Source organism: Mauremys reevesii, linkage group 1 (assembly GCF_016161935.1).
Source record: "Mauremys reevesii isolate NIE-2019 linkage group 1, ASM1616193v1, whole genome shotgun sequence".
Taxonomy (NCBI): Eukaryota; Metazoa; Chordata; order Testudines; family Geoemydidae; genus Mauremys; species Mauremys reevesii.
Genome location: NC_052623.1, coordinates 41,298,016 through 41,323,831, shown reverse-complemented (window position 1 = coordinate 41,323,831; position 25,816 = coordinate 41,298,016). Strand labels below are relative to the sequence as shown.

At 40.3% G+C, this 25,816-nt stretch overlaps 1 protein-coding gene across 5 annotated transcripts in view; it reads left to right on the top strand.

Annotated features, from left to right (window-relative positions):
* The window catches only part of CWF19L2 (CWF19 like cell cycle control factor 2), a 156,731-nt gene extending 146,720 nt beyond the window's left edge, over positions 1-10,011 (top strand). For 4 of the 5 annotated variants that reach the window (XM_039493084.1, XM_039493092.1, XM_039493101.1 and 1 more), the window contains 2 exons: positions 6,259-6,360; positions 8,815-10,011. In XM_039493084.1, the coding sequence (XP_039349018.1) occupies positions 6,259-6,360; positions 8,815-8,955 (243 nt within the window). In that variant the 3' untranslated portion in view covers positions 8,956-10,011. Of the gene's footprint in view, positions 1-2,323; positions 2,348-6,258; positions 6,361-8,814 lie in introns of those variants that run through there. The other variant, XM_039493108.1, reaches the window with a different exon arrangement.
* The last annotated feature ends 15,805 nt before the right edge of the window (positions 10,012-25,816 follow it).

Genomic DNA, 25,816 nt, shown 5'->3' with positions numbered 1-25,816 from the left:
CATCAAGTCCAGGAGAGGTCATCAAGTCCAGTCCCCTGTGCTGAGGCAGGACCAAGTAAACCTAGACGATCCCTGACAGGTGTTTGTCCAACCTGGTCTTAAAAACCTCCAGTGGTGGGGATTCCATGATTAACTACCATTAGAGTTACATAGTTTTTCCTAATATCTAACCTAAATTTCTCTTGCTGCAGTTTAAGCCTATTATTCTTGTCCTGACTTCAGTAGACATGGAGAACAACTGATCACCATCCTCTTTATAACAGCCCTTAACATATTTGACGACAGTTACTAGGTTCCCTCTCAGTCTTCTTTTCTCAAGACTAAACATGCCTAGTTTTTTTTTAACCCTTCGTCATAGGTCAGTTTAAACCTTTTATCATTTTTGTTGCTCTCCTTTGGTCTCTCTCCAATTTGTCCACATCTTTCCTAAAGTATGGTGTGTGGTGATCAGAATTGGACACAGTACTCCATCTGATGCTTCATTAATGCTGAGTAAAGCAGGACAACTGCCTCCTGTGCCTGACATACAATATTCTAGTTAACTCCAGAATGATATTAGCCTTTTTTCAACTCATTCAATTTGTGATCCACTGTCACCTCCAGATCCTTTTCATCAGTACTACTGCCTAGCAGTTATTCCCCATTTTGTAGTTTTGCATTTAATTTTTCCTTCTTAAGTGAAGTACTTTGCACATGTCTTTATTACATTTTTGGCTTGTTCAATTTAGACCACTTCTCCATTTTGGCAAGGTTGTTTTGAATTCTAGTCCCATCCTCCAAAGTGTTTGCAAACCCTCCTAACTTGGTGTCATTCACAAATTTTATAAGCATACTCTACACTCTGTGATCCAAGTAATCAATCAAAGTATTGTATAGTACCAGACCCAGGACAGATTGCTGCGGGACCTCACTAGAGAGGCCCTTTCAGTTTGACAGCAAACCATTGATAACTACTCTTTGAGTATGGTCTTTCAACCAGTTGTGCACACACTTTATACTAAACAACAGAGAGTCCTGTGGCACCTTTAAGACTAGCAGATGTATTGGAACATAAGCTGTTAGTCTTAAAGGTGCCACAGGAAACTCTGTTGCTTTTTACAGATCCAGACTAACACGGCTACCCCTCTGATACTTTATACTAATTTCATCTAGACCAAATTTCCATAGTTTGCTTATGAGAATGTCATGTGCTTACAAATGTATTGTTTAATCAATTGTTTATATAACACAAGTGGCATTGGGAACAATTTTTATAGTGGGGGTTTTGAAAGCCATTGCGCAAAACGGTAAACCCTGTATATGGTGGACACCAAGCCAGAGGGTGCTGCCTCACCCCCAATGCCCCTAGTTCCAGCACCCCTGTGCCAAACCCATAATTTCTGGTTGCGCTAGAGTAGATCTTTTGACCCTGACTCAGGGCTGAGCCTGGGAACACAGTCTAGCCCTTAGCTTGAAAGCTCTTTGAGTCAGGAACCTTGGTGGTTTGGGGTTTTTTTGTTTGTTTTTTTTAATAAAGCATCATGCATACCAATGACACTCTAAGAATCATAACTTAATGTAATTTCACCTTTAATGTTCTGGTTTTCTTATCCTAGACACCAGTATATACTCATGGAAGCCAACTACTTTTTGCATTTAATTTTCCCAATTCAAGTAAATCCAAATAAATGTTTCCATCTAATTTCTCATAGCCTACAGTACTAACTCCCCATATAGCTCTAGTTACAGGTTGTTTAGATCATTTCTTTAGGCAGCTATCAAAACCCAGGATTTTTAGAAGTCTCTACTCCAACATCCCAAAATCAGTGCTATAGCCGGTAGGTTCTAAAGCTCTAGGTACAAGGACCTACTTTTCATTTTTGATATTGTAGTGCAGAGCATACTGCTTTGTTCTGGTCAATAACTTTTGTTCTGTTATGTATCACAGTAGGCCTTATGGTATCATGTGAAGTTACTGTACCTACAGCTGCGCGTCAAAAGAGCTGTATTATTCCTAGAAACACTGATCTCCTTGACAGGGCAGGTCTCAAGAGGTCATTATAGTAGTTTATGCTGTCTCCACCAACTGTTTTAGGTTTTTAGCCATGAAAACACCCTGATCTTTTATGCATTGATAACTTGTAATGAAGTATTGAGGGCTCATTAAAAAAAAGTTATATATTTTCTTTTAAGTAAAGATGACAGGTTCCAAGAATATGGTGAAATAAAAGATGAACTGATGAATTTATGTATGCACTCTACAAAATAAGTTCAAGGACCCAAGAAGTTCCTTGTTTTATAATATATATATATAGTGCACTAAAATTAACGCTTATTATTATAGTGTGAATAACAAGCAAATATAAAAATGATTCTTACCTACTCAACGGGTTTACAGTCTGAAGTGAAAGAGAAAACAGACCATTGTGGGGCTGGGAGTGTGGCAGGACAAAGGCTTATAAAAGGACGAGGATATCAATTCTGGGAGGTGAATTTTTACTTGAAGAGCAGGAGGTAAAAGTCCGATCTTCTATAAATGTAAACAAAGTACTTTTCAATACAGAACCTTTAGCTCCTGTATAGTTTTCATGGAGGTAGCTCTGTGGTGTTTGGATGCTACTCCGTAGTTCTGTTACTGTTCCTCGTACAAACTCCATTCCAGTCATCATCCTGTTTCCACAGGATTTCTTCATTGTTGCTTCCATGAGCATTGTTTCCATTTATTTAAGCCACGAAGATGAGGAAATGTTACTAGGAAGCGTTATTACCTGTTTCAAAACAATCAGAACCAATATATCAAAGCTTTGTTTCATTTTCTAGATACAAACCTAAATTTCAAGGATAAATGCTTCTAACATAACATAATTTGTTTTCCCTTTCCCCCTCCTGGCATTTCTCTTATATTATTCCTCTTTGATAACTACAGCACTAAATTGGTTATGGGAGTGCAGTGCCAGAACAATTTGTAAAGCAAATTTAAATTTAAGTTAAAAATAATTCAGGAAGAGTTTGTGAGCATACCCACATTGCAGGTTTAGTTGTGTACATTCCTGATCCATTTAAGTACTGAAATATAAATACATGCTGTTGATTTGCATAGCAGTAATGAGAGACAGCATAATGAGTTTACAGTTTTCAATTTAGGGCTCATCCTTGATATAGTGTCTGCTGTTGATGGGTGAAGTTTCCACTGCAGTCAATGGGAGTTATGCCTGCTTACTCCATAGCTGAATTTGACCCAGTATGTGGAAGAGAATTAAGGAGACTCTATCTGCGCTTGTCTCTTGCTCCTTTTGGAAGGCTCTGGTCAGGATTAGGACAAGAGGTAGAAGTTCTCCCCCTCACTGCCTTCGTAGACTTAAACAGGATCTACAGAAGGCTCCTAAACATAGACTAAAAGACCAACCTTACCCACATTAATTATTGGTACTTTAAGAATCAACTGTCAACTTGATTTTTTTTTAAAGTTGACGTCAGTGCAGGACTGTGTTCAGTATTCAAATATTCAAGTTTCTAATAACTCCCTTTAAATGATTTGTCTTAAACATTTTTTTAAAATGTCTTTAAAACAATCAGGGTTTTTCTGCTCTCTTGATCTTGTTCAGAAAGTTTTTTTTAGGCAGGCCTGAAAACAAGAATACCAAACATCCTGAGGAGAATACCAAACATCTCTTCCACACTCTCCTTTGTCTCTGTGTGCACAATCTGTCTGGGTGCTGACTATTCAGTTTCACTTTCAGCCTTATTTGCTGCTGGTAAACACCCTCCTGCAGGGCTAGAGAAAGTGTGTGCCAGTGAGCTCCCCCCAGATCAGGGCATGAGAGTGAGGTCATTATGCTAGTCACGTGCATGAGACAAGATGTGCTGATGACCTAAGCAAAACAGTGCAATTCACACAGAGTGCTGTTAAATGAGAGAAGCTATAAAAAGGGAGAAACCTATTTTTTCCTTTAATCTTTTTCAGTATGTAGTAATCTTAGAGGTTATTTGTAACAACAGCAGGTCAGAATTTAATTTACAGGAGCAAATGTGATTTGTCAAGTCATCACTGGTTTTTAAAGCATTCTAGATTTTGTTGATAAGCGGACATAATAATTCCATGTGTCAGCTATTGAATAATTCATCTTTTTAATTTGCTACTGTATTTTAACAAATGTCTTAATCAAAATTTTTCTTTTAATTTTAGTTTCTTATAAAAGGATCTCTAGCAGTAATGGAAAATAACACAAATATTGAAATAGCCACATAGTGCAGGCTGCTCAAGAAAATTTAACAAAGATTGTAAGCAATGACAGTTGCTATATGCTGTAGTATAGACCTGTATACAGTAGGACACACTATACACCACTACCTCGATATAACGCCACCCGATATAACATGAATTTGGATATAACGCGGTAAAGCAGTGCTCCGGGGGGGGCGGGGCTGCGCACTCTGGTGGATCAAAGCAAGTTCAATATAACACAGTTTCTCCTATAACGCGGTTAGATTTTTTGGCTCCCAAGGCACTGTTATATTGAGGTAGAGGTGTATATTGAAGCCATATTAAATAACTCACACAGTGTTATCACTCATAAATTACCTGATTCGCTATTATCAAAATCACATCCTTACACAAAGCTATATAAAGCCTACCAGGAGAAAGGAAGAACTTTGTTTAACTTTTTGGAACTGTTTTCAAGTAAGACGATGCAACCCCCTTTTTCCCTCTTCCAAGCTCATTCTTTACTTAATAGTTTTAAATGTGACTTTAAATGCTTCCCTGCAGATAATTTATTTTGTAACATACATCAACTTACACCCTCCATGGGAATTCTTACTTTAAAAAAATAACAGAAACCCCCCCTGTGTTCTATATCATTTTATTTGAAAGCCATTTGTAAAACACCACCCGTGATAGTTACAAGGCATTTGGCCTGGAACAGAGGAAGTATCCGTGAGTTTGAGACACAATAACTCCTACCATCTATCTATGCAGGAACATGCTCAGCAATGAGTAGATATAAAATAGTGTGCTGCCATGAAGCAGCAATACTCCCCTTATAACACCATAGCAACTAATGAATCTTTCAAGGGCACCTCTCCCTCTTCTCCCAGTGAAAATTCTTTTAGCGGTATCTCTTGGCCAGCTGGCTAATTCATTGCGGGCTCAGTGAACTATGAAAATCTCCCCTTCATCAGGTTAGTCCATTATTTCCATAACTTGTGTAGTGGGACTGTTCCAGCACTCTATCCCTGCCTTTGTTTTTTCTACAAAGTTCTTTTTTTCGGGGCATCAAAATGGCCACCAATAAAGTGACTAAAATCTGGAGCATTTGTCTTTACTGCGTCATACTCTTCATCCAATGCAATAATTTAACTCGCAGTCCTGCTTCTTAAATTTCCCCATGCTTGACACAACTATAGTCCAGAAGATAAGGAAATCTCTGCTGCTGATGGTTCTCTCTTAATACATATATCTCTCTAAACCAGTCTCCTCTCCATCCCTTCAATCTCACCACATTTGATGTTATAATCTTCTTCTCTGCAGTTCCTGCCATCTGGATTCAACTTTCCTGAATCACTCCATGTCATAATCTCTCCATCTATTTTCAAACGTCTCTTCTTCCAGTTTCTGTATCCTGTTCTTTTCTTCTTCATTTTTTTTAACTCTACAGCTAGATTATTTAACTGTATAAAAACATATTTTTGTGATGCAGCTTGTATGAAAGATGCAGTACAGTATGGATATGTCTACACAGTATTTTGGAGCAAGCCTCCTAGCCCAGCTCATCAGAGTTGGGCCAGTGGGGCTTATGCTAGCACTCTGAAAATAGTGATATAGACAGTGCTTTGAAATTGTGGCTTGTACCAGAACTTGGGCTGTGAAGCTAACCCACCTCCCAAAGTGTCAAGAGCATGAGCTACAGCCCAATCTGCAACTTCAAAGCGCTGTCTATAATAGCTATTTTTAGAGTGCTAGCAGGAGCCCACTGCCCCGAGTCAGGCAACCTGGGCTGGAGGCTCGCCACGGAATGCTGCGTAGATATACCTTGTACGGCCCCAATCCTGCAAATACATACGGGCATATTTAACTTCACTTACATTGTTAGTCCCATTGACCTGCCGAAGTCTTTGCAGGGTCGGGGCCTAAATTTCTTCTGTATTAATACTGACTGCCAACTTTAAAAACAACTTTGACTTGTAATAAATTGTGGGGCGTCTTAACTAAAAACAGCTGTTCTTTTGTAAATACAGTCTATTCAAATATTTAAATGCATGTTTTTTGTATGGATTTAGATTCCTAGAGGCTTGCCCTACTTCTCAGTGGACTTCGGCCTTCAAGGAGGCTTTGCTCATGTAATTGAAGATCAGCACAAGTTCCCTCATTATTTTGGAAAGGTATTGATGTGTACGAGTCCAAAACACCAGTCATGTATTGAATTTTCTGTATCAGTAACTAAATCAGACCTCACCAGCACAGAGTTATTTTAACATACTTCATCACAGTTTACTAGATGGTGGTAGATTTTCTACGCAATGCATTGGGATTTAAGTCATATATGTGAGAACCAAAGGCTAATTGAGGGGGATCTTGTCAGGCTTTTGGGCTGACTGTCTGATATCCACCTTCATCCTCAAAGGTTCTGAATCCACATTGCTAACTGAAAGAAGTGTGATTCAGTATCAGTTTAATAAATTGTATTAAAACTTTTTTAAACAAAAATAAAAGCAAGAGTACATATCACCAGAGCTAACCTACTGTTCATAATGAAGGCTATGGTTATGTCATGGAGGTTCAAGCTGTGGCAGGGGGAACTCCCCGGAGCTCTGAGCTGTGGCAGGGGGCCCCCCCAGACCTCCAAGCTGTAGCGAACCCCCCCCTCCCCCGGAGCTCCCAGCCCGTGCAGGCAGTTGGGGGCCCTGCAGTACCCAGGTGCCTGCCCAGACCTCTGAGCCATAGCAGGGATCCCCGCAGGTCCAAGCCACCACAGGCAGCCCCCGGAGCACCCAGCTGTTTTGCGCGGCAGGCGCCCCTAGAGCACCCAGCCACTGTGGGCAGAAGGTGGCCCCCGGAGGTCAGAGTACTGGCGGGGGCCCCCCGGAGTTCCGAGCTGGGGCAGGGGGCCCCAGCAACTCCCAGCCACCTGTCCTGGAGCTCCCAGCTGCTGTGAATGGCAGCAGCGGTGGGTACTGAACCCCCCCCACTCCTCATTTTGTCAGGGTTATTTTTAGTAAAAGTCATGGACAGGTCATGGTCTTCCATGAATTTTTGTTTATTGCCCATGACCTGTCTGTGAAATTATTATGGCAAAAATTACCATGACAAAATCTTAGCCTTATTCATAATACTAAACTAAACTAAGAATAAAACAGAGCAACTATCAAATCAAGGTCAAATCAACAAGTTAGTCTCAGTATTGAAATGGATTCAAATAATCAGATTACTTCATTTATCAGATTAATACAACAAATAATCCTTATAAATTCTAAGAAGGTGGCTGTCCATTTGATTATAACTTCAGCTAAAGAATTTCACCCAAGTCAATTGAATCTATAAGTGAGACCCGGTTGATATTTTGATACTGAAACTAAATTATCTAATGCTAAAACAACAACCTACAAACCAATTACTAATTGAGAAGACCTAGCAACAACAAGCCACTCAGCATTCATTCATCAGCAAAATTAATCCATGACCATATGTCGTCATTCTTCTCACAAACAAGACAATTTAGTAATCTTTATATTTGGAAGCTAGGCCATAAGTCAAACAGCTTGTCTTTGAAAGTTTCATCTTGATAGAAAAAAATTTCTTTAAGAACCTTTCTAGATGGAAATCCATTTAAAAAATAAAAAGAATTCAAGTTTGTATAACATCTGTACTCCCCTATACGCTATTTCTCTCACACATAACTGATAATATTACTAGGAGTTATGTGGTTAAATCCCTGCACGCATATGCTTAGAATTTATCGAATTGTACGAATTGCAATAAGAGCTTATGTTTTTTTATTAAGCCACAGTAAAAATTTCTTGGAAGAATCAGTAATGAAAAACCAGACTATAAGTGGACTTGGGGAATAATTTAATCTTTTTTTCAAATATTGCTACGAACAGGGGGAGCCTGTGAATTTCTGGGCTTTTGTCTACTTAAATCACAAACTTACTAATACACCCACATAGCCCTAGAGTGATCCTTGTAGAGTGCATTTCAATGCTGTACCTTAGAAGTTGTTGGCTGTGAGTCACTCACCCGATGAGCTGATTTTTTTCCATTTTGCAGTCTAGTTTTGGAGAGTTTAATATTTAATTTAATTTCTTAAAAGATTATATTTAGCTACATTCAGGTATTCTATTCTTTCAGCCTTGACGATGTAGTATTGTTGTAGCCATGTCAGTCCCAGCGGGGCCGGCCTTAGGGGAAATGGTGCCCTGGGCGAACTTGTATTTTGGTGCACTGGCCCCCGCTGCCTCCCTGGGCTTTTCCCACCCATTGCCTCTGTCTCTCCTTCCTCCCTGGACTCTCCATCCAGGCTCCCCCTCCCATTGCCCCCAGGCCTCACTGCTTCCCCAGGCTCCCCACCCATTGCTCCCTGGCTCTGCTGCCCATCCCCCCCATTGCCCTGAGCACCCTTCCATGGCCTCGCACCCCAGGCCTATGCCGTTCCTTGCTTCTTGACCATGGCACCCACCCGTAAGGCTGGCCCTTGGTCTCAGGATATTAGAGAGACAAGGTGGGTGAGTGACATTTGAGGAAACATATACATACTTTCTTTGCTTGCAAAATAGCCTTAAGTGAAGTCATACAACCATTCAGCCTTTTTCTTTATTTTCTCTTTTATACTTGCAAAGGAAATAATTGGTGGCATGCTGGACTTGGAACCAAGGCTTTGGAAAAAAGGAATTAGAGAGAACTTTGATGATCAGAGGAAGAAAGTGTTGCAATTTGCACAGTGGTGGAAACCATATGATGTCACCAAAACTAAAGAATGAATCCTTTACCCAACTGGATGAATCCATAAGAGATGTTGAGAGTGACAGTAATCAAGGGCAGTATATACTATAAATTATTTTTTAAAGGATATTTCATATTTTAAGTAAAACACTGGTGTTTTATATGTTGCTAGTAAACATTCTAAAAACTAGAAATACTGTTAAACTCCAGACTGTCCATACGCTCATCTTTTTTTCACACCACATATTTGACAGATGAATCAAACTAAACTGTAAGCCAATGGATCAGAAATGTACAGAATTGTTTTTGTAAACTAAGCCAATAAAAAGGTCGACATCTGCATGCTAGTTAAATTCAGCAAAATGCAATTCCGCTTTTATATTTTTCTGACTTCTGAATTGGAGTTACTTATCTATTTGGGAAGTCAATATTTAATTATTTGAATGACTATATTTTCCAATAGTGATTTAATCGTAAGGACATTTTGAATAACACACTGGTAAATTAGGAATATTTATTGGAATTTTTTTGTTTCTATTTTTAGTCCCTCTGCTCTTTCAGATGAAGATCATTACATATGTTCAACACCAGTGCACTCTGCAGGTGAAATTCACCCCTGGCCAGAGGGTCTGTAATAAGGCTTTAGGTCCCACTTAAGCCTTCAAAACAGGATTTATGTGATTGACAGGCCCTGTGCTGGCCTATGCGCAGAATGGAACAGTATTTGTGAACTGTATTGAAATATGACTCAAGCAGGCTTCCCACTGAACCGTTTTCTTATACAGTTCAGCTTGCTATTGTGACCCAGTCAGGTTATGAAATGGATCACTGAGATTCAAAGGACTATAGAAAGTATTGGTATTTCATTAGGTAAACTTTTTATGGGTTAAACAGCCACAATAATTAGTGTATTCCTTTAACATTCATTTTCTTTTTGTACAACATGAGTCATACAGAGTAAAGTAAGCATGACCCAGTTACACAAATGTGGTATGTCAATTATTTTGTACAGTAATCTTGCAAATCTGTCTCATTATATTTCTGCTGAGAAGATCATTTTATAAATAAAATGCTATCTTTGTTTTAATAACTAATATATCATTGTATGATGTTTCTTTGACAATATTACAATTTACCTTTTGGACATCAAGGGCCACATCCTTGGCTAATGGAAATTGGTGTAGCCCCACTAAAGTCAGTGGAACTAAGCCGATTTGCACCAGCTCAGAATCTGGCCCCAAGTGTTGTGAATAGAACTTGGGCGATGGGGAGGATTGGTTAATACTAAAAATGCCAAAAATGCATTTTGGGGGCTGTGAAAGTATTTGCAAATTTGGGTTGACTTTGGCAAATTGTTTTGGCCAAACCCCCACCCCCCCCAAATAAATTTTTTGGCAATGTCTAAATGGTTTGTCTAGAAAATGTCAAAATAAACCATTTTGACATGTTTCAAATTGACTTGTTCAAAATGAAATGTTAATTCAAAGCAACATTTTTTCATCTTGTTGAGGAAAAAAAACAATTGTTTTACAGATATTTTGGGTTCTGCCTCTGAACCAAAAAATCAGTGTATTCGCCCAGCTCTAAGTATGACTCCCTCAATACCTTGTCAGCCATTTGACACGCTCTTCCACTGGGTGCACTCAAGGTTTTCAGCTGTAGCTTTTAAAAGCATAAGCCAGTCTTTGTTCTAGCACTTCACCCCTTCTCAAGTTAACTTTTGCCACTTTTATCTGACTCAAGCAAGAGGATATGGTTAGTTTTTCTCTTTGAATTTTTTGGACAATATTCTCTAAAAGTGCATTGACTCAGCTCTCATTTTTGTTTATATAAATCTAATAGGTTTTTGATCTAAAGTAAACTACATTGGAAAGAACATAGGAAAGATAAACGATGAAATAATAGCATCATTACACAGGTCCTAGAAAGGACTAGTAAATCCAGGAAACAAGTTTGGCTACTATGCAGTCCATGTTATCTATCTAAAGCGCAACTGAAATCTGCCTTCTCCCTGAAAGCATGTGTTGTATCTGACCACACATGGCCCTTAAGAAATAAGCATGGAAGTGGCAAAGTCTCATGTCTTTGGGTCCCAGGGAAAAGTCATTTTCATATCCTGGAGTGGGAGCAGGTGGGGAGCTCCAGAATACATAATTATCTTGAATGCATTTTCCTAAATAAATGTCACTTTTCCCAAAAATTCTCCCTTCCCCGCTGCCTTCCTGGCTGTGTATTTCCTAAAGTTCTCATGTGTAGATAGATTAGTCTTTCTCCTCCCTAAGGGGCTCTCAGTATTTATTCAATGAGCCCTTATCCCTCCCTACTGCTTGGCTTGTGTACTGAAGTTCAGTTCAACAACAAAATACTTTAGTTCCAGATCAGAGTAACTGCCATTTCCAACTCCTGTGCAGTAGGTTTTCTTAAAACTTTCATTTTGAATGTTTCTATCAGTTCTGGCAGTATTGCTCAATACAGGCTTACGTTTTACTACCCTCACAGGGAGCAAGTACCTTTCTCCACAAGTAGTTCCACTGAAATCAGTAGAGCAAGTTACTACACAACCCGGAAAAGGATAGCAGAATCTGATGCTGTATGTATAGGGACATACATACATGCTATATGTGTTCTCTTAAACCAGTAGAAACTTTCAGAACTGAAGAAAAGTTGAAAATCATTGTTTTAAGAACTGCAGAAAAAATCTGTTGGGGCAGTTGTTGGCTACACTGATGTTGAAGCCAGCATGAATTTAATTCGCTATGTCACTATCTTTTATTAAAATCTGTGGAAGTTCTACTAGAATGTTTAATCTTTTCCATAAAATTCCATACCAGATTTCAAAGCTAGTCATTAACTGTTTGGTTGCCTCAAAGAAGTCTTTACAATACAATAGAACCACAGAGTTGCAAACACCTTGGGAATGGAGGTTGTTTGTAACTGAACAAAACATTATGATTCTTCTTTCAAAAGTTTACAACTGAACATTGGCTTAATACAGCTTTGAAATGTTGTTATGCAGAAGAAAAACGATGCTTTCCCTTTATTTTTTTAGTAGTTTTCATTTAACACAGTACTGTACTGTGTTTGCTCTTTTTTTTTTTTATTTTGGTCTCTGCTGCTGCCTGATTCCGTACTTCCAGTTCCAAATGAGGGGAGTGGTTAACTGGCCAGTTCGTGACTCTGGTGTACGTACCTCTGAGGGTCTACTGTATCTGCTTGGTTAGTTGCCTATGTTGTGAGGCGAGGGGATCAGAATTAGTAGTAATAAACATTTGTACTCTGAGAAGTATCAACAAAGTTGATCTTCATGGTTACATGTTCATCTAATGCTAGACACAACCACACCAGCTGTCTTCTTTATCTTTAGGCTGAGGGGAATTTCTGTATTAATGAGTTGAAATTTAAGGACGTGTACAGCCCTGAATTTGGCTTTAAGTTGTCCTTTCTTACAGTCCCAGAAAAACAATTGATTGTTTAATTTAATTTTAGCTCCTGTAATGCAAGTACCCCAGAGAACACTAAAAAACAAAGTGGGTGTTCACAAAAAGTTATACAAATCCAAACCTAAAGCTCTGCAAAAGCACAAGCAAATAGATTACCCTTTAATGTAGACTTAAAGACAATCCCCATGGACTTGAAGCCTTTGGACAGAAAATATTACATCTAAATTAAACAAGGGAAAGATCATACGACAGTGGTAGTTTCAAAGTATAGATGTTGAAAACACTGCTTATGGAAACACTGAAAATAGATTTCACCTATTGGGGGATCTATTGTAAATGTCACACAAATATTCATGCAGTGTTGTCACCATGTTGGTCCCAGAATATTAGGCAAGGTGGATGAGATAATATATTTTATTAGACCAGCTTCTGCTGGTGAGAGAGACAAGCTTCTGAGCTTATATAGTACAAATATTCAGTCATTTATCATCTGAATAATTAATTACTGCTATGTACACTAGGCAAGATTCTGATACTACTGAGAGTGCAAATTCAGTCATTCCATTTGTCTTCAGTGGACTTACTCCAGTTTTACATTATTGTAACTGAAATTGAAATCTGGCCCTTTGTATGGGGGGTGTTTTCAGGTTGTAACTGTTGTGTATCTCTGACTTGTGCATGTGCTAAGTCTGATAACATTTGGTATATGAAATGAGACAAATAAATGTTCACAAAATGCTTGAATTAAGCTGACCATTAATGCTTCTTTCCTTGACCTATAAAGCATACTCCCTACCACACTTGATATCAGTAGCACTATGTATCGGAGGCTTAGATGATTGTGGGTTGAATTTCTGCATTAGGACTTGGACTTTTATGGCAGTGCTGCTGCTAAAGTGGAGAGCTGCTCAATACCATCCACTGGAAATGCCAAACTGAGGTCCCTCTTGTCCATATGTGGTACCTTGTGTGGAAGAACAAGGTTTTAAAAAGATCTTAATAAATGTTAGTTAGCACTCCATTGTAATTACTAAAAAATATAAAATATTTACCTTGACAAGTCAAAGATCTTTTTATATAAACAATAAAGAATAACCCTTATTACTCCTGGGGGAATTCTGCACCAAAAAATTAAAAATTCTGTGCACAATATTTTAAAATTCTGCATATTTTATTTGTTAAAATAATGCAATATAATCACACTGGTTTCAATTATTATGGTGATTTATTTAAACTACAGTACAATGGATGGAGAATGGGAGTGGGGAGCATTGGAGGAAATCCTCAAACCCTCTCTGTCTAATAGTAATGTAGTTAGTATTGACCCTTTACTTCTAGTTATTAGTCAACAAATATGTGCAGCCATATGCTCAGTGTTACATCATAGGCAACTGAAGAGCCAAGTGATGGCTAGGGACTCAAACTCACAATTTATATTGGCTACTGACCATCTCCAGAAAGGTCAGTAGCTCACAATTCATGGAGCACATTTTGATAGGAAATGTTTTCAGTCCAAAAATTTAGACCCATTCTAATCACTAAAGCACCATAAGCATTTATATGGCCATACTGTCCTTTACAATAAGGTTTCTTTCCACCAATCTGGCAATGTAAAGGAGCCTTAATTTTACACCTGTTTTATACTCCTGGGGGAATTCACTAAGAACAATGGGAAGAATTGACTAAGCAGGCAGGCTGCTACATTCTGCTCTGCCTTAGGGGACGGAGCCTGCCCCACACCTACAGCTTCAGAAACACCCCAAAACACTGCCTCTCCATGCCAAATGTGCCACAATAGTGAGTGAGAGGGACAAAGTGTATTTCTCGCATGCATGACTGTCCAGCCTCCCCCTCCCCACTCTGGCAGTGATTTATGTCTCTACTGGCTGCTCTGGTCACCCAAACCGACCTGCCTGCACTACTGGGGAGGGGCACATGACTGCTCTTACAGCTTCCCTTTACTTCCATGTCAGAAGTCATTTTTCTACAAGGAAGCAAAGAAATCTGTGGAGGCCATAAATTCTGCGCACACACAGTGATGCAGAATTCCTCTAGGAACTTATGTCCTGACCAGTAGTGCTAGCTCAAGCCTGGTCTATGGTGGGATTTTAGCCCCCTAGTGTAGCTACACAGTACCATGAAACCAAGTTTAGCTGGTTATACTGATACACCACATCTATGTTGAGATGAAATCCGGTCCCTGTTAAAGTCAATAGGAGTTTTGCCATTGATTTCAATAGGGCCAGGATTTCAACCTACATTGGTGTTTAAACTTCAGTGTAGACAAGGTCTCTCTGTGTGTGTATAATAGCTTATTCTATAGAGCTGGCAGGAGGATGGCAATTTTTAAGGGTTTCAGAAATTGTTTTTGTTCTGTACCAGAATGAAAACCTTTTGACGTTTTCACAAAATGGAATTGTGTCAAGATGGCTGTTTTTCCAAATAGAAATCCTGAGCTTTTCAATTCTGGCTCTGTCTGTGTCTAGTCAGGAATGACCAGACAGCCCTCAATCTTAAAACTGACAAAAATTTCATTGAAACAGATGCAGCTCTGCAAAATGTTACCGCTCTGACGAAACAGATTTTTGGCAAACATTCCAACCAGCTCTATTTGTTTATGTACCTTTATTGCTTTGTTTATACTGTACCTTGTAGTGGTGGAGAGGCTTGCGTGTCTCAATGACCCTGAGAGCAATGCTGCTCCCTTAGGGTCACCCATGGCAGAACGGTCAAGGACGAGGTTCCAGACCAAGTGTGATCCAAGAAGTCCCTAATGGCAGAGCAGACGGAGGATAACTGCACAGTGGAGGTGAAATGTTATGTTACAACGGCTGTGAAGGTGGATGAAGACTGCAGCAGATAGAGGATCTCCAATCGTCATGGTGTCCATGCCATTGGTTTCAAGTCCTCTATCTGTCAAGGATAGTGTGGTGACTGTTGTGCACAGTCTCCCCATTTTAAAAGAAGTCCCACACAGGCATCTTCCAGTTTTTGGGAAAATAACACTTGCACAAGTCAAAAGTCCAGTGGCGATCAGCGAGTGGCGACGGGAACAGGACAGTGAAATCCGAAAGTTCCTAGTCACAGACCGACACACAGGCAGTGGGTGTGTGATACAGTCATCTCGCTTGAGGATTGAGGTGGGTTGAGTATCTCGGCAGCTGCACCCACAACTGAGCAGTCCTTTTTAGGATCCACTCTGCTCACCCCACATGGGGAGGGGGTTAGAAAAGGTACCCTAAAAATAGTCTTACCAGTTTTTCCTCTCTGGATAGCCGCATCCAGCAGGATCACCACCTCATTTAAGAAACTTTGGAGCTTGGAACATACATGCCCTGATGGACAACTCAAACAGCAACAGACCAGAGCAACATAGAGCCATCATTGCTCATGAATTGAGTTGGTTCAACATTAATATTGCTGCTTTGTTCAAAACTAGAAGAGCCGATGAAGGACAGGTGAGGGAGGAGAAAGGAGGATACACCTACTTCTGGAAGGGGAAATCTATAGATGAACCCTGATTGCACGGAGTGGGCTTTGCTATAAAGAACAAACTTGTAAGGTGCATCTCTGAGGTATTAGTTGGCATCAATGAGCGGTTTATGACACTCCGATTGAGGCTCACCAAAAATCAATAGGCAACTATTGTGAGCGCCTAGGCACCAACACTGGATGCCCATGAGAATATAAAGGAAGATTTTTATTCTCTGTTGGAAACCATTTTATCGGAGACTCCTTCTGGGGGATTTCAATGCGCGTGTTGGACGATACTCAGACCTGTGGAAAGGAACAATCGGGAAATGAGGAGTTGGCAAAAGCAATTCAAATGGAATTCTGTTCCTGACCAAGTGTGCTGAACATTAACTTTTTATTACGACACTCTCTTCCGACAAAAGGAAAAGTTCAAAACATCTTGGAGACACCCACAGTCAAAGTACTGGCATCTCAACTACCTCATAGTTCGTGCCCAAGATCATAGTGATGTACTTCTCACAAGAGCAATGATAAGTGTTGATGATTGTTGGACTGATCATCGCCTTATTCAATCCACAATGAAAATTAAGATGGAGGCTGCAAAAGAAGCAGGTCAGGTGCAAGTTGACGGTTCAAGATTTGAAGTACCTTATTAAGCATCAAAGAATCCTGTGGCACCTTATAGACTAACAGACTGTTAGTCTATAAGGTGCCACAGGATTCTTTGCTACTTCTACAGAACCAGACTAACACGGCTACCCCTCTGATACTTATTAAGCATGACCACTTCCAAGCAGTCTTAGAAGAAAAGTTTCCTGAAGAAATTGAGGAACATTGGAGCAAGTTGAAAGCAGTAATCATCAATGCCTGTGAGGAAACCATAGGCCACCAAACCAGAAAACATCAGGACTGGTTTGACGAGACTGATACTGAAATTGAGCAACTCATCAATGAGAAGAGAATGGCATTTCGTGCTTGGCAGAACAACATAAATTGTAATATAAAGAGAGAAACCCATGCCAAGGCGAGGGCAGAAGTCCAACGTAAAACCAGAGAACTCAAGAACAAATGGTGGACTGAGAAAGCACAAGAACGCCAACATCTCGCAGACATCCACAATACAAGTGGTTTCTTTAGTGCCACCAAGGCTGTTTGTGGGCCAATTTGTCACGGTATGAATCCTCTTCGCTCTAAGGATGGAACCACACTTTTGAAGGACAACAAAGCCACCAATTCTTGCTTGAAATAACATTTTGAAGTTCTCCTTAACCATAATTCTATGGTTGCAGATGAAGTCCTTGAGCAAATCCCTCAGCGATCATTTAGGGATGAGCTCGGAGACCCTCCCAAGCAGATGAAGAACAACAAAGCAGCAGGTCTATATGGGATCCCTGCTGCAATCTTTAAAACCGGTGGGCCAGAGCTAATTTGGCAGCTTTACCTGCTTATCCTTAAAATCTGGATAAAGGAGGAGATACCCAGTGAAATGAGGGATGCCCTGATTGTCACCCTCTTCAAGAAAGGGGATTGTGGAAATTATTGTGGTATCTCCCTCCTAGCCATTGTAGGGAAAGTTCTGGCACGGATCCTTGCAACCCGGTCTCTGCCCATGTCAGAAGAAATTTTACCGGAGTCACAGAGTGGTTTCTGACCATGTTGTGGAACTGCGGCTATGATCTTCACAGCACATCAGCTTCAAGAAAAGTGTCTGGAGCAAAACCAACCACTGTACATGGCTTTTATTGATCCAACTAAAGCCTTTGATTCAGTGAATCGCCATGCCCTGTGGACTGTACTTTCTAAGATTGGTTGTCCTGATAAATACATCAATGTCCTAAAATTGCTTCATGATAACATGAAAGCAACTGTTCTAAGCAGCACTGGCTCTCGGAGTGAACCTTTCAAAGTACAAACAGGAGTCAAATAGGGCTGTATCATCGCTCCAACCATGTTTGTGTTTTTTATTGCCATCATTCTTTACATAATTGCTGGGAAGTTTATAGCTAGTGTTGAAATCATTTACAGAATGGATGGAAAGCTGTTCAGGCTTAGCAGGCTGAAAGCCAAGAGTAAGATTTCCACAACATCTATTGTGGAACTTCAGTATGCTGATGATAACACAATCTTTGCCCACTCTGAGAAAGATCTTCAAACTATTTTGAATGTGTTTGCCGATGCTTACGCATGTCTTGATTTCACTCTTAATATCAAGAAGATGAAAGTGCTCTATCAGCCCTCTCCAAATGAGGTATTACATGCCCCATCTATCAAAATCAATGGAGTGGCACGGGAGAATGTTGATCATTTCCTCTACCTTGGAAGTCATCTTTCATCCAAGGCAGATATTGATGCAGAAATTCAACATCACCTGAGCTCTGCCAGTGTAGCTTTTTCTCGTTTATGGCACAGGGTTTTTGAAGATCACGACATTCAAACAGACACCAAGCTTCTTGTTTATCAAGCCATTATTCTCCCAACACTGTTGTATGGGTCCGAAACTTGAATAACCTATAAACACCACTTGAATGTCCTTGAGAGGCACCATCAATGCTGCCTTCATAAGATTCTGAAGATCAAATGGGAAGACAGGCACACCAATAGTAGTGTTCTGGAGGAGGCAAAGACCACCAGTATCCAGGCAATGATCATCCGTCAGCAATTCCACTGGACTGGTCGCATTGTCCAGATGCCAGACCATCACCTCCCAAAACATGTCCTGTTCTCTCAGCTGAAAGAAGGGTACCGTAATGTGGGTGGACAACGGAAGCGTTATAAGGACTTCCTGAAGGACAACCTAAAAAAGTGTAGTATTGACATTGACACTTGGAAGACACTTGCCCAGGATCACTTAAAATGGAGTGAAGTCCTACATGATGGTCCCTTGCATTTTGAACTTGCTCACCAACAAGCCGAAGAGGACAAGAGGTGCAGAAGGAAGGAGAGACTGGCTTCCAATCATGGTCAACAGCCTCCTGCTGAGCCTGAAAACATCTGTCCTCATTGTAATAGAACTTGTGGTTCAAGGATTGGCCTTATTAGCCACCTGAGGACCCATAACTCCCATGGAAGATGATCATACTCGGTAACAAGTGATCGCCCATCATCATCATCACTCAGTGTGGTGTACCAGTGTTCAGCAGGTGTAGACTCATACAAAGAGAGTGGGGGAGGATAGTGCTGTGGCTAGGATGGAATCAGTTGTCTGGATTCCATTCCTATCTTGGCTCAGACTTCCTGTGTGACCTTTAGAAGGTCATTTAGCTTCTCTGCATCTCATTCCCATCTGTAGAGCTGTGATGTTACCTCTTTCCTACCTTGCAGGGACATCGGGAGGCCTGATGAATTTGAAACAGGTGGTGCTATAAAAGAACAAAGTAATAGCTGTATTTAGCAGAGGTGGAGTACTATATGCAACCTAATCTGTTCGTTCCTGAGTACTGCAGTAAATTGTAATACACAATTTGTCCATGTCATAAACAGATAGTTAAGGCTTAATGCCTCTTTTACCAGTAAAGGCTTAAGAAGTTCACCTAGCCTAGCTAACACCTGACCAGAGGAACCAATAGGGGAACAAGATGTTTCAAAAGGCAGGAGGGAAGTTTTCCTTTGTTTAGTCAGTTTTCAGTTTCAGCCGGAGTGAAAAAGATCAAGGAAGCAGCTTCTTATCAGAGTAGTAAGTTTTAGAAAGGAATAAATAGGTTTATGTTTATTTTCTTTATAACTTGTCTTGGTACCATTAAGGGAATTATCAAATTTGGGTATTCTTGTGTGTATTAAAGTTTTTGCCCAGGGGAACATCCTCTGTGTTTTGAATCTGTTGTCTGTGAAAGTAGCTGGTATGCTAATCTCTCCCAGAGGGCTTTCTTTTACCTTTCTTTTCTTTAATTAAAAGCCTTTTTTCTTAATACCTGATTGATTTTTCCTTGTTTTTTAGATCCAAGGGGGTTGGATCTGGATCCACCAGGAGTTGGTGGGAGAAAGAAAGGGGGATGGTTAATTTCTCCTTGTTTTAAGATCCAAGGGGTTTAGATCTGTGTTCACCAGGGAATTGGGGAAGTTTCTCAAGGCTACCCAAGGAAGGGAGTGCTTGTGAATGGTGGCAGCGATACCAGATCTAAGCTGGTAATTAAACTTAGAAGTGTCCATGCAGGTCCGCACATCTGTACCCTAAAGTTCAGAGTGGAGAAGGAACCTTGACAGTCCAAAACAGACCCAGGATTTTCAAGCCCTCTAAACATTTTAATAAGTATTTTCCTGGGATAGACATTGAATCTGGGAGTAAGTATTACTCATCTTTTTCAAATAGGTTTTATTTTCTCTAAATTTCTCAAGAGATTTCTACATATCTGCTCTCCAATTTTCTCTGATCTCTAGCCTTTCCTTTTAATATTTTTTTCTCAAGGGAACCATATTTTGCTCAGCACCAGAACAGAAATAGATTATGGGGCAGTCACCCTACACCTGTATGAATAACCCCTGTCTCCTTACACAGCTGTCTGCTGAATTATGTGAAAAAGAAAATTTCTCTTTCCCATTAAAAGTGATATGCTAAAAATAACTCTTGAAAAAATTTGTTTAAAAAAAAAACACCCTTGGGGATCTTAATCCTGCGCACTTTCATCTTCAAAGCACTTGACAAACATTAGAGGCCTGTGCCTAAGGGGTTCTGAGCACCCACAGACTTCACTAAAGTTGCGGCCCCCCGTCCCATAGCCAGGTCTGAATTTGCTCTTATACCATCTTCCTACTGTGTGCACATCTCCTGTCCCTACCACCGCTCTTGGAGTTCAGGATCATCAGTAAAGTTCAGAGAACCTACTTCAGGTCTTGATTATGCTTTCCTTGTGCACCTCAAAAAATCCCATTAAAATCCATTCCATTTGATAGCATGTCTCCTGGAGATCCTCTTTGCCTGCTGCAAACACATGCTTTTAAACGCTGCGTGGATACATAATTTTGGTTTTATTCTGTACTTTTGCGAGAACATTTCAAATCAGGGCTGGGTGGGATGTAGGCCGTGCGTGCTGCATAAGTGGCTGTCTGTAATACCGGTAATTGCATTGTCTTCCTAGCCATGAAGGAAAAACAAACCCAGCCTTGCAATTAAATTGAACATGCGCCTTTTCATACAAGTTGAGCAAAGCAGCAGAGCAGATGAGCCCCATGATATCAGTCTGGCATACTAAATACAAACCACTAATGGTGTTCCATGAAAACACAAAGCAAGTGGGTTCTGTGTGTCCCCACATCCAGTAATGCAAGTGCTAGGAAAATGAGGCTTTAAACTGGCACCAGTTTAAGCATATTACTGAAGGTTAACCCAGTATATACAGACCTACATGCACACACATCACTGACCCATGTTTCTCAGTTTTCAGACACCAGCTTTGCATGTGACAGCCCCACTCTAGTTTTTTGGTGGGAGTTGCATGCATTTTGCATTTGTGAAATACACCAGATTGAAACATCTGAAGACTGAAGTCTGCCAGAACAGGTGCATTGTGAATGACAGCAGTGCAAGCTTTCCCTCAAACACTGTCAAGCAATGTCTTAGCCTTGTGATGGTGTAACCATCACTACAGGGTGGAGAGCACCTGGATTAGAGGTAGGTGAATAACTGAGGAATTGGTTTGAGTTGAACTGAACCTGCAATTGTTGGAATTTTTGGTGAATTGAAAAAGTCTATTATAGACCTGTTCCAGAGCAGAGCCTTGAACCTGTCTGTCCCAGATCTCAGCTGAGTGCCCGAACCACAGGGCTAAAGATGGCAGTAGCAGTATTGCCATCTTCTCCTCCTCTGGCCATTTTATGAATGGCCAAAACTATTTGTGTCAAATTCACGAATAGCTTCAGGTTAAATAAACCATTCAGGGTCCAGAGTCTGAAAAGAGCTCAGGCACTGTGTCCCTGTCTTTGTATCCGCAGGTACACATTTGAGGTGCAGAGCCTCTGTCTACCTCCTCATCCTGCAAGCTGCGATCATGCAGAGCCCTGGCCACCCCCAGGACCAGAGTTGACTCCTCAGGCTCCCTTATAGTTTGAACACCCTCTCCCAGAATCCCACCAAATCTGTGACCCCTCTGGTTTACCTTTTCAAGGAGCCATGTGATAGGTGTAGCACATATTGCACAGATATTGTGTACAGAGGTCTAATACATTATTGCTCTCTACTTAATCGCATGAGAAATACACAGATCCATACATGCCTCAGTTTCCTCGCCTCTCCAGGTCATTCTTTGGGATGAAGTCACAGTCCTTCGCAGAGTCCTTCTGCTCCAGGGCATGGTTTGTGTTCTGAAACATGGAGCCTTCTCTCCCTACGCCAGTTTGCTTCATCTGACCTCGTCCAATTTGACCTCTTTTTTCCTCCTGCCTGAACTTCTTGCGTGTCTTGCCTCTTCTTGTGTCATGCTTCCCTGGTGGTTCTGAGAGTCTGATTATATATCCCCCTACCAACTCCTTGGCTTTTTAGTTCCATGTTTGGTAACTTCCCATTCTCCAGCTTCCAGTCCCCTATGGACAGGTAAGAGAAATCTGTTTTCTCTGAGCAAAAACCACCTTTTGTTCCAAGCTGTTTCCACTTTAATAGGTGGTCATTGATTTCTAACAACCCACCATTGTCCCTGATCTGGCGGAGTTGTGGCACAGCCCTGACGGATACACATCCTAAGAGGCATGCATAATACAGCAATTTGCATAGTAAAAACCACATAATAATTTCTCAATGCAACCAGCATTCATAGATTGTACAGTCAGATTTTCCATATTGTCACACCTTGAAACCTCTGCCTGCAGTGGGGCCCGTTGTGGTATGGATCCTTGTCCATTAGGATGACTGCATGTCATTGCACATTGGTGTCTGAACAGCCATCAGATGGTAATGGTATTTGATCCCCAAATCTCTTACCTAGATTTAAGGTGATGACCGACAGTTAAAAGTCAATTTGTTCTGTAGCTAATCTTTTGAACCATCCATTTTCCCTAGCTCACATACTACTTATTGAAAGGTGGTAAATTAAATGCAAGACGTATCATCTTGTAAATACCAGCTATATTATCCTCAGAGCTGGTAGCACAACCTAGAAGTAAGATTGCTGGACACTTCCATTGTAAGACCCTATTATCAGTTGCTTGCAACTTTGCAAAATTTTAATATTTTGGGCTGAGCTTTGTTGCTTTTATCCCAGAATGAGCCTTGGCTAGCAAAAGGAGGCATCTACCTTCTCCTGGTTGACTTATACTAGGGCAGAGAAATGCTGCTGCTGCTGCTGAGCAGTCCTGTAAAGAAGCATTAAGGACACCCCCTTTTCTTGTAACTTTTTATTTTTTTGAGCAAAGGGTTTGGTGCAGAGCAGAAGAAATATTGGAAAAGATAGAGATGAATGGATTACACCATATGTACACAAGATCTGTTTAATACATGCAAGGAATAGCAATTTCATTAGAATCCATTATACCTGTTTTAACCAAACTAATTCACTTTTGTTTCTATTTCAGATAGGAAGAAGAGTCTAGTGCAGGGTCTCAGTCTAGCAGTTCATGGTCTCAGGTCCTACTGTAATACAAATAATAATGTCTCTTCTGTGTTCCTGTGCCATTAAAATACATTCCTCTGGTCTTTGCTAGAACTAAGTCTTCGTATATAGTGTAGAAGGAGCTCTGTTTCAAAGACTTCCACTTTTCCTCATTTCTACGTTGGTGAGAGTCGTATTTAGGGTAGGCATGTAGCATTATGACTAATGCTGTGAATATTGACAATACCAGGCACTGTAATTTATTTTAAACTTCTTGGAAATTCATACTCTCATTTCCCTTGAAGAGATCACTTATCATTTAGATACTAGTTTCTTCCCTAAGTTGAAAAGCTCTCGGTGCCCTTTGGGTGCGAAGAACATGGGAAATCTCTATTTTTTAATTAATATTATGGGGACCTATGTTTAATTGACCACTATTGTGCTGTCTGCTATATGAGTTCAAACAGTTAATTCAGGTTTCAGAGTGGTAGCCGTGTTAGTCTGTATCAGCAAAAACAATGAGGAGTCCTTGTGGCATCTTATTTATTTGGGCATAAGCTTTTGTGGGCTCGAACCCACTTCATCGGATGCATGAAGTGAAAAATACAGGAGCAAGTATAAATACATGAAAGGATGGGGGTTGCCTTACCAAGTGTGAGGACAGTCTAATGAGCTAAATCAATTAACAACAAGATACCAAGGGAGGAAAAATAACTTTTGAAGTGGTAAGAGAGTGGTCCATTACAGACAGTTGACAAGAAGGTGTGAATAACGGGAGAAATTAGTATTGGGGAAATTAAGTTTAGGTTTTGTAATGACCCAACCACTCCCAGTCTTTATTCAGGCCTAATCTGATGGTATCCAGTTTGCAAATGAGTTCCAGTTCTGCAGCTTCACGTTGGAGTCTGTTTTTGAATTTTTTTTTGTTGAAGAATTGCCACTTTTAGGTCTGTTACTGATTGACCAGGGAGGTTGAAGTGTTCTCCTACTAGTTTTTGAATGTTATGATTCCTGATATCAGATATGTACATTGGCCAAACCGGACAATTTACACAAAAGAATAAATGGACACAAATCTGACATCAGGAATCATAACATTCAAAAACCAGTAGGAGAACACTTCAATCCCTCCGATCACTCACCACAGTTTATTCTGACCACACTATGATCAACAGGCTGGTAAGGAGGGGAGGGGAGTTATGCACAATCTGGAAAATTGTGGGAAATATAAAACAAAGGATCTGAAAAGAGTATAAAAACCTGAACCCTGAATCTGAGAGAGAGAGAGAGAGGAAATAGGGACTGCTGGGAAACAGCTTTTAGGTAAGACAATATGCATATAGACTTTGTTGTTTGAACCCTTTCCCTCACTGTTTTGGTTTCTGTGGATAAATAAATAATACTTTGTTTTGTAGTGGCTGTCCTGTGTCACTGTATTTTCATACTGGTCTCGGGTCCCTGAAGGGATGAGTCTGGCAGGCACCAGACCCAATTGGGCTGCTAAGGTTGGTAAACAGAGGTGTTGTATCCTGGTGACCCAGTCTAAACGCGGGGTAAATCTCAGGATTCCACCCTTAGAGAAGTGCAGGCGGTTGGCTTGTCGCTTGAAAGGTGACCCACAAAGAGACTGAGTGAGGGGTCAAAGGGACAGCTTCCCTTGGAACTGTGACAGGGTTATTAACACTTTAACCCTCACACTCACCAACATTAGGACTTGCATAGAGAAAAACCCATTGGGAATGTCTGCGCGTTACTTATTTTTTTGCAATTGTGGCATAGTAAAGCCTATTTAAGGGCCCACATTTATATGGTATGTACAGTTCAATACTGATCTTTGAAAAAAATCAATAGTGGTATGCCCCATTTCTCTACAAATTTAGTGAAGTCCTGTAATCTGAAATCACTTCCTTCACTAGTTAGTTACCCAGGTTCTGTACTGAAGGAGGCTATTCCAATAGGAACCATTTTCTTTTCAGTGTAATTAACAATAATAAAGCAGCTTTAAACAGTTTTGTAATGACAGTATAATGATTCTGAACAAACATAAATTAATATTAAAAAAACTTTAAATTTCTTAATTGTTCGTATAGTCTGATTATTACAAAAGTTCTGTATAATCACAGAGTTCTACCGTACTGCTAGAGCAATGTTTGATGGTTCACACCTGAAGCTGTGTGGCTCATTTTGCACACAGAACAATAAAATAATGCAAGATTTTATTTTCTTTGATTTATAAATATAAAAATTTCTGCGCAATCTTCTTCACACAATTCTTGCCTAGTGCATTTCCGATCTTTATGGAATGTTTCTAGTTGTTTCGTTTTCACTGTGGTTTTGTTCCTCCCAGAATGTATGTGTTGTCCACATTAAGCTGTTCAGTTTACCATTATAGCCCTTTACCAGAAGGTGCATTTCTATTCATTCTATCTATCTTAAGGCTTTGTATTACTACTCATCATCACAGCATCTTC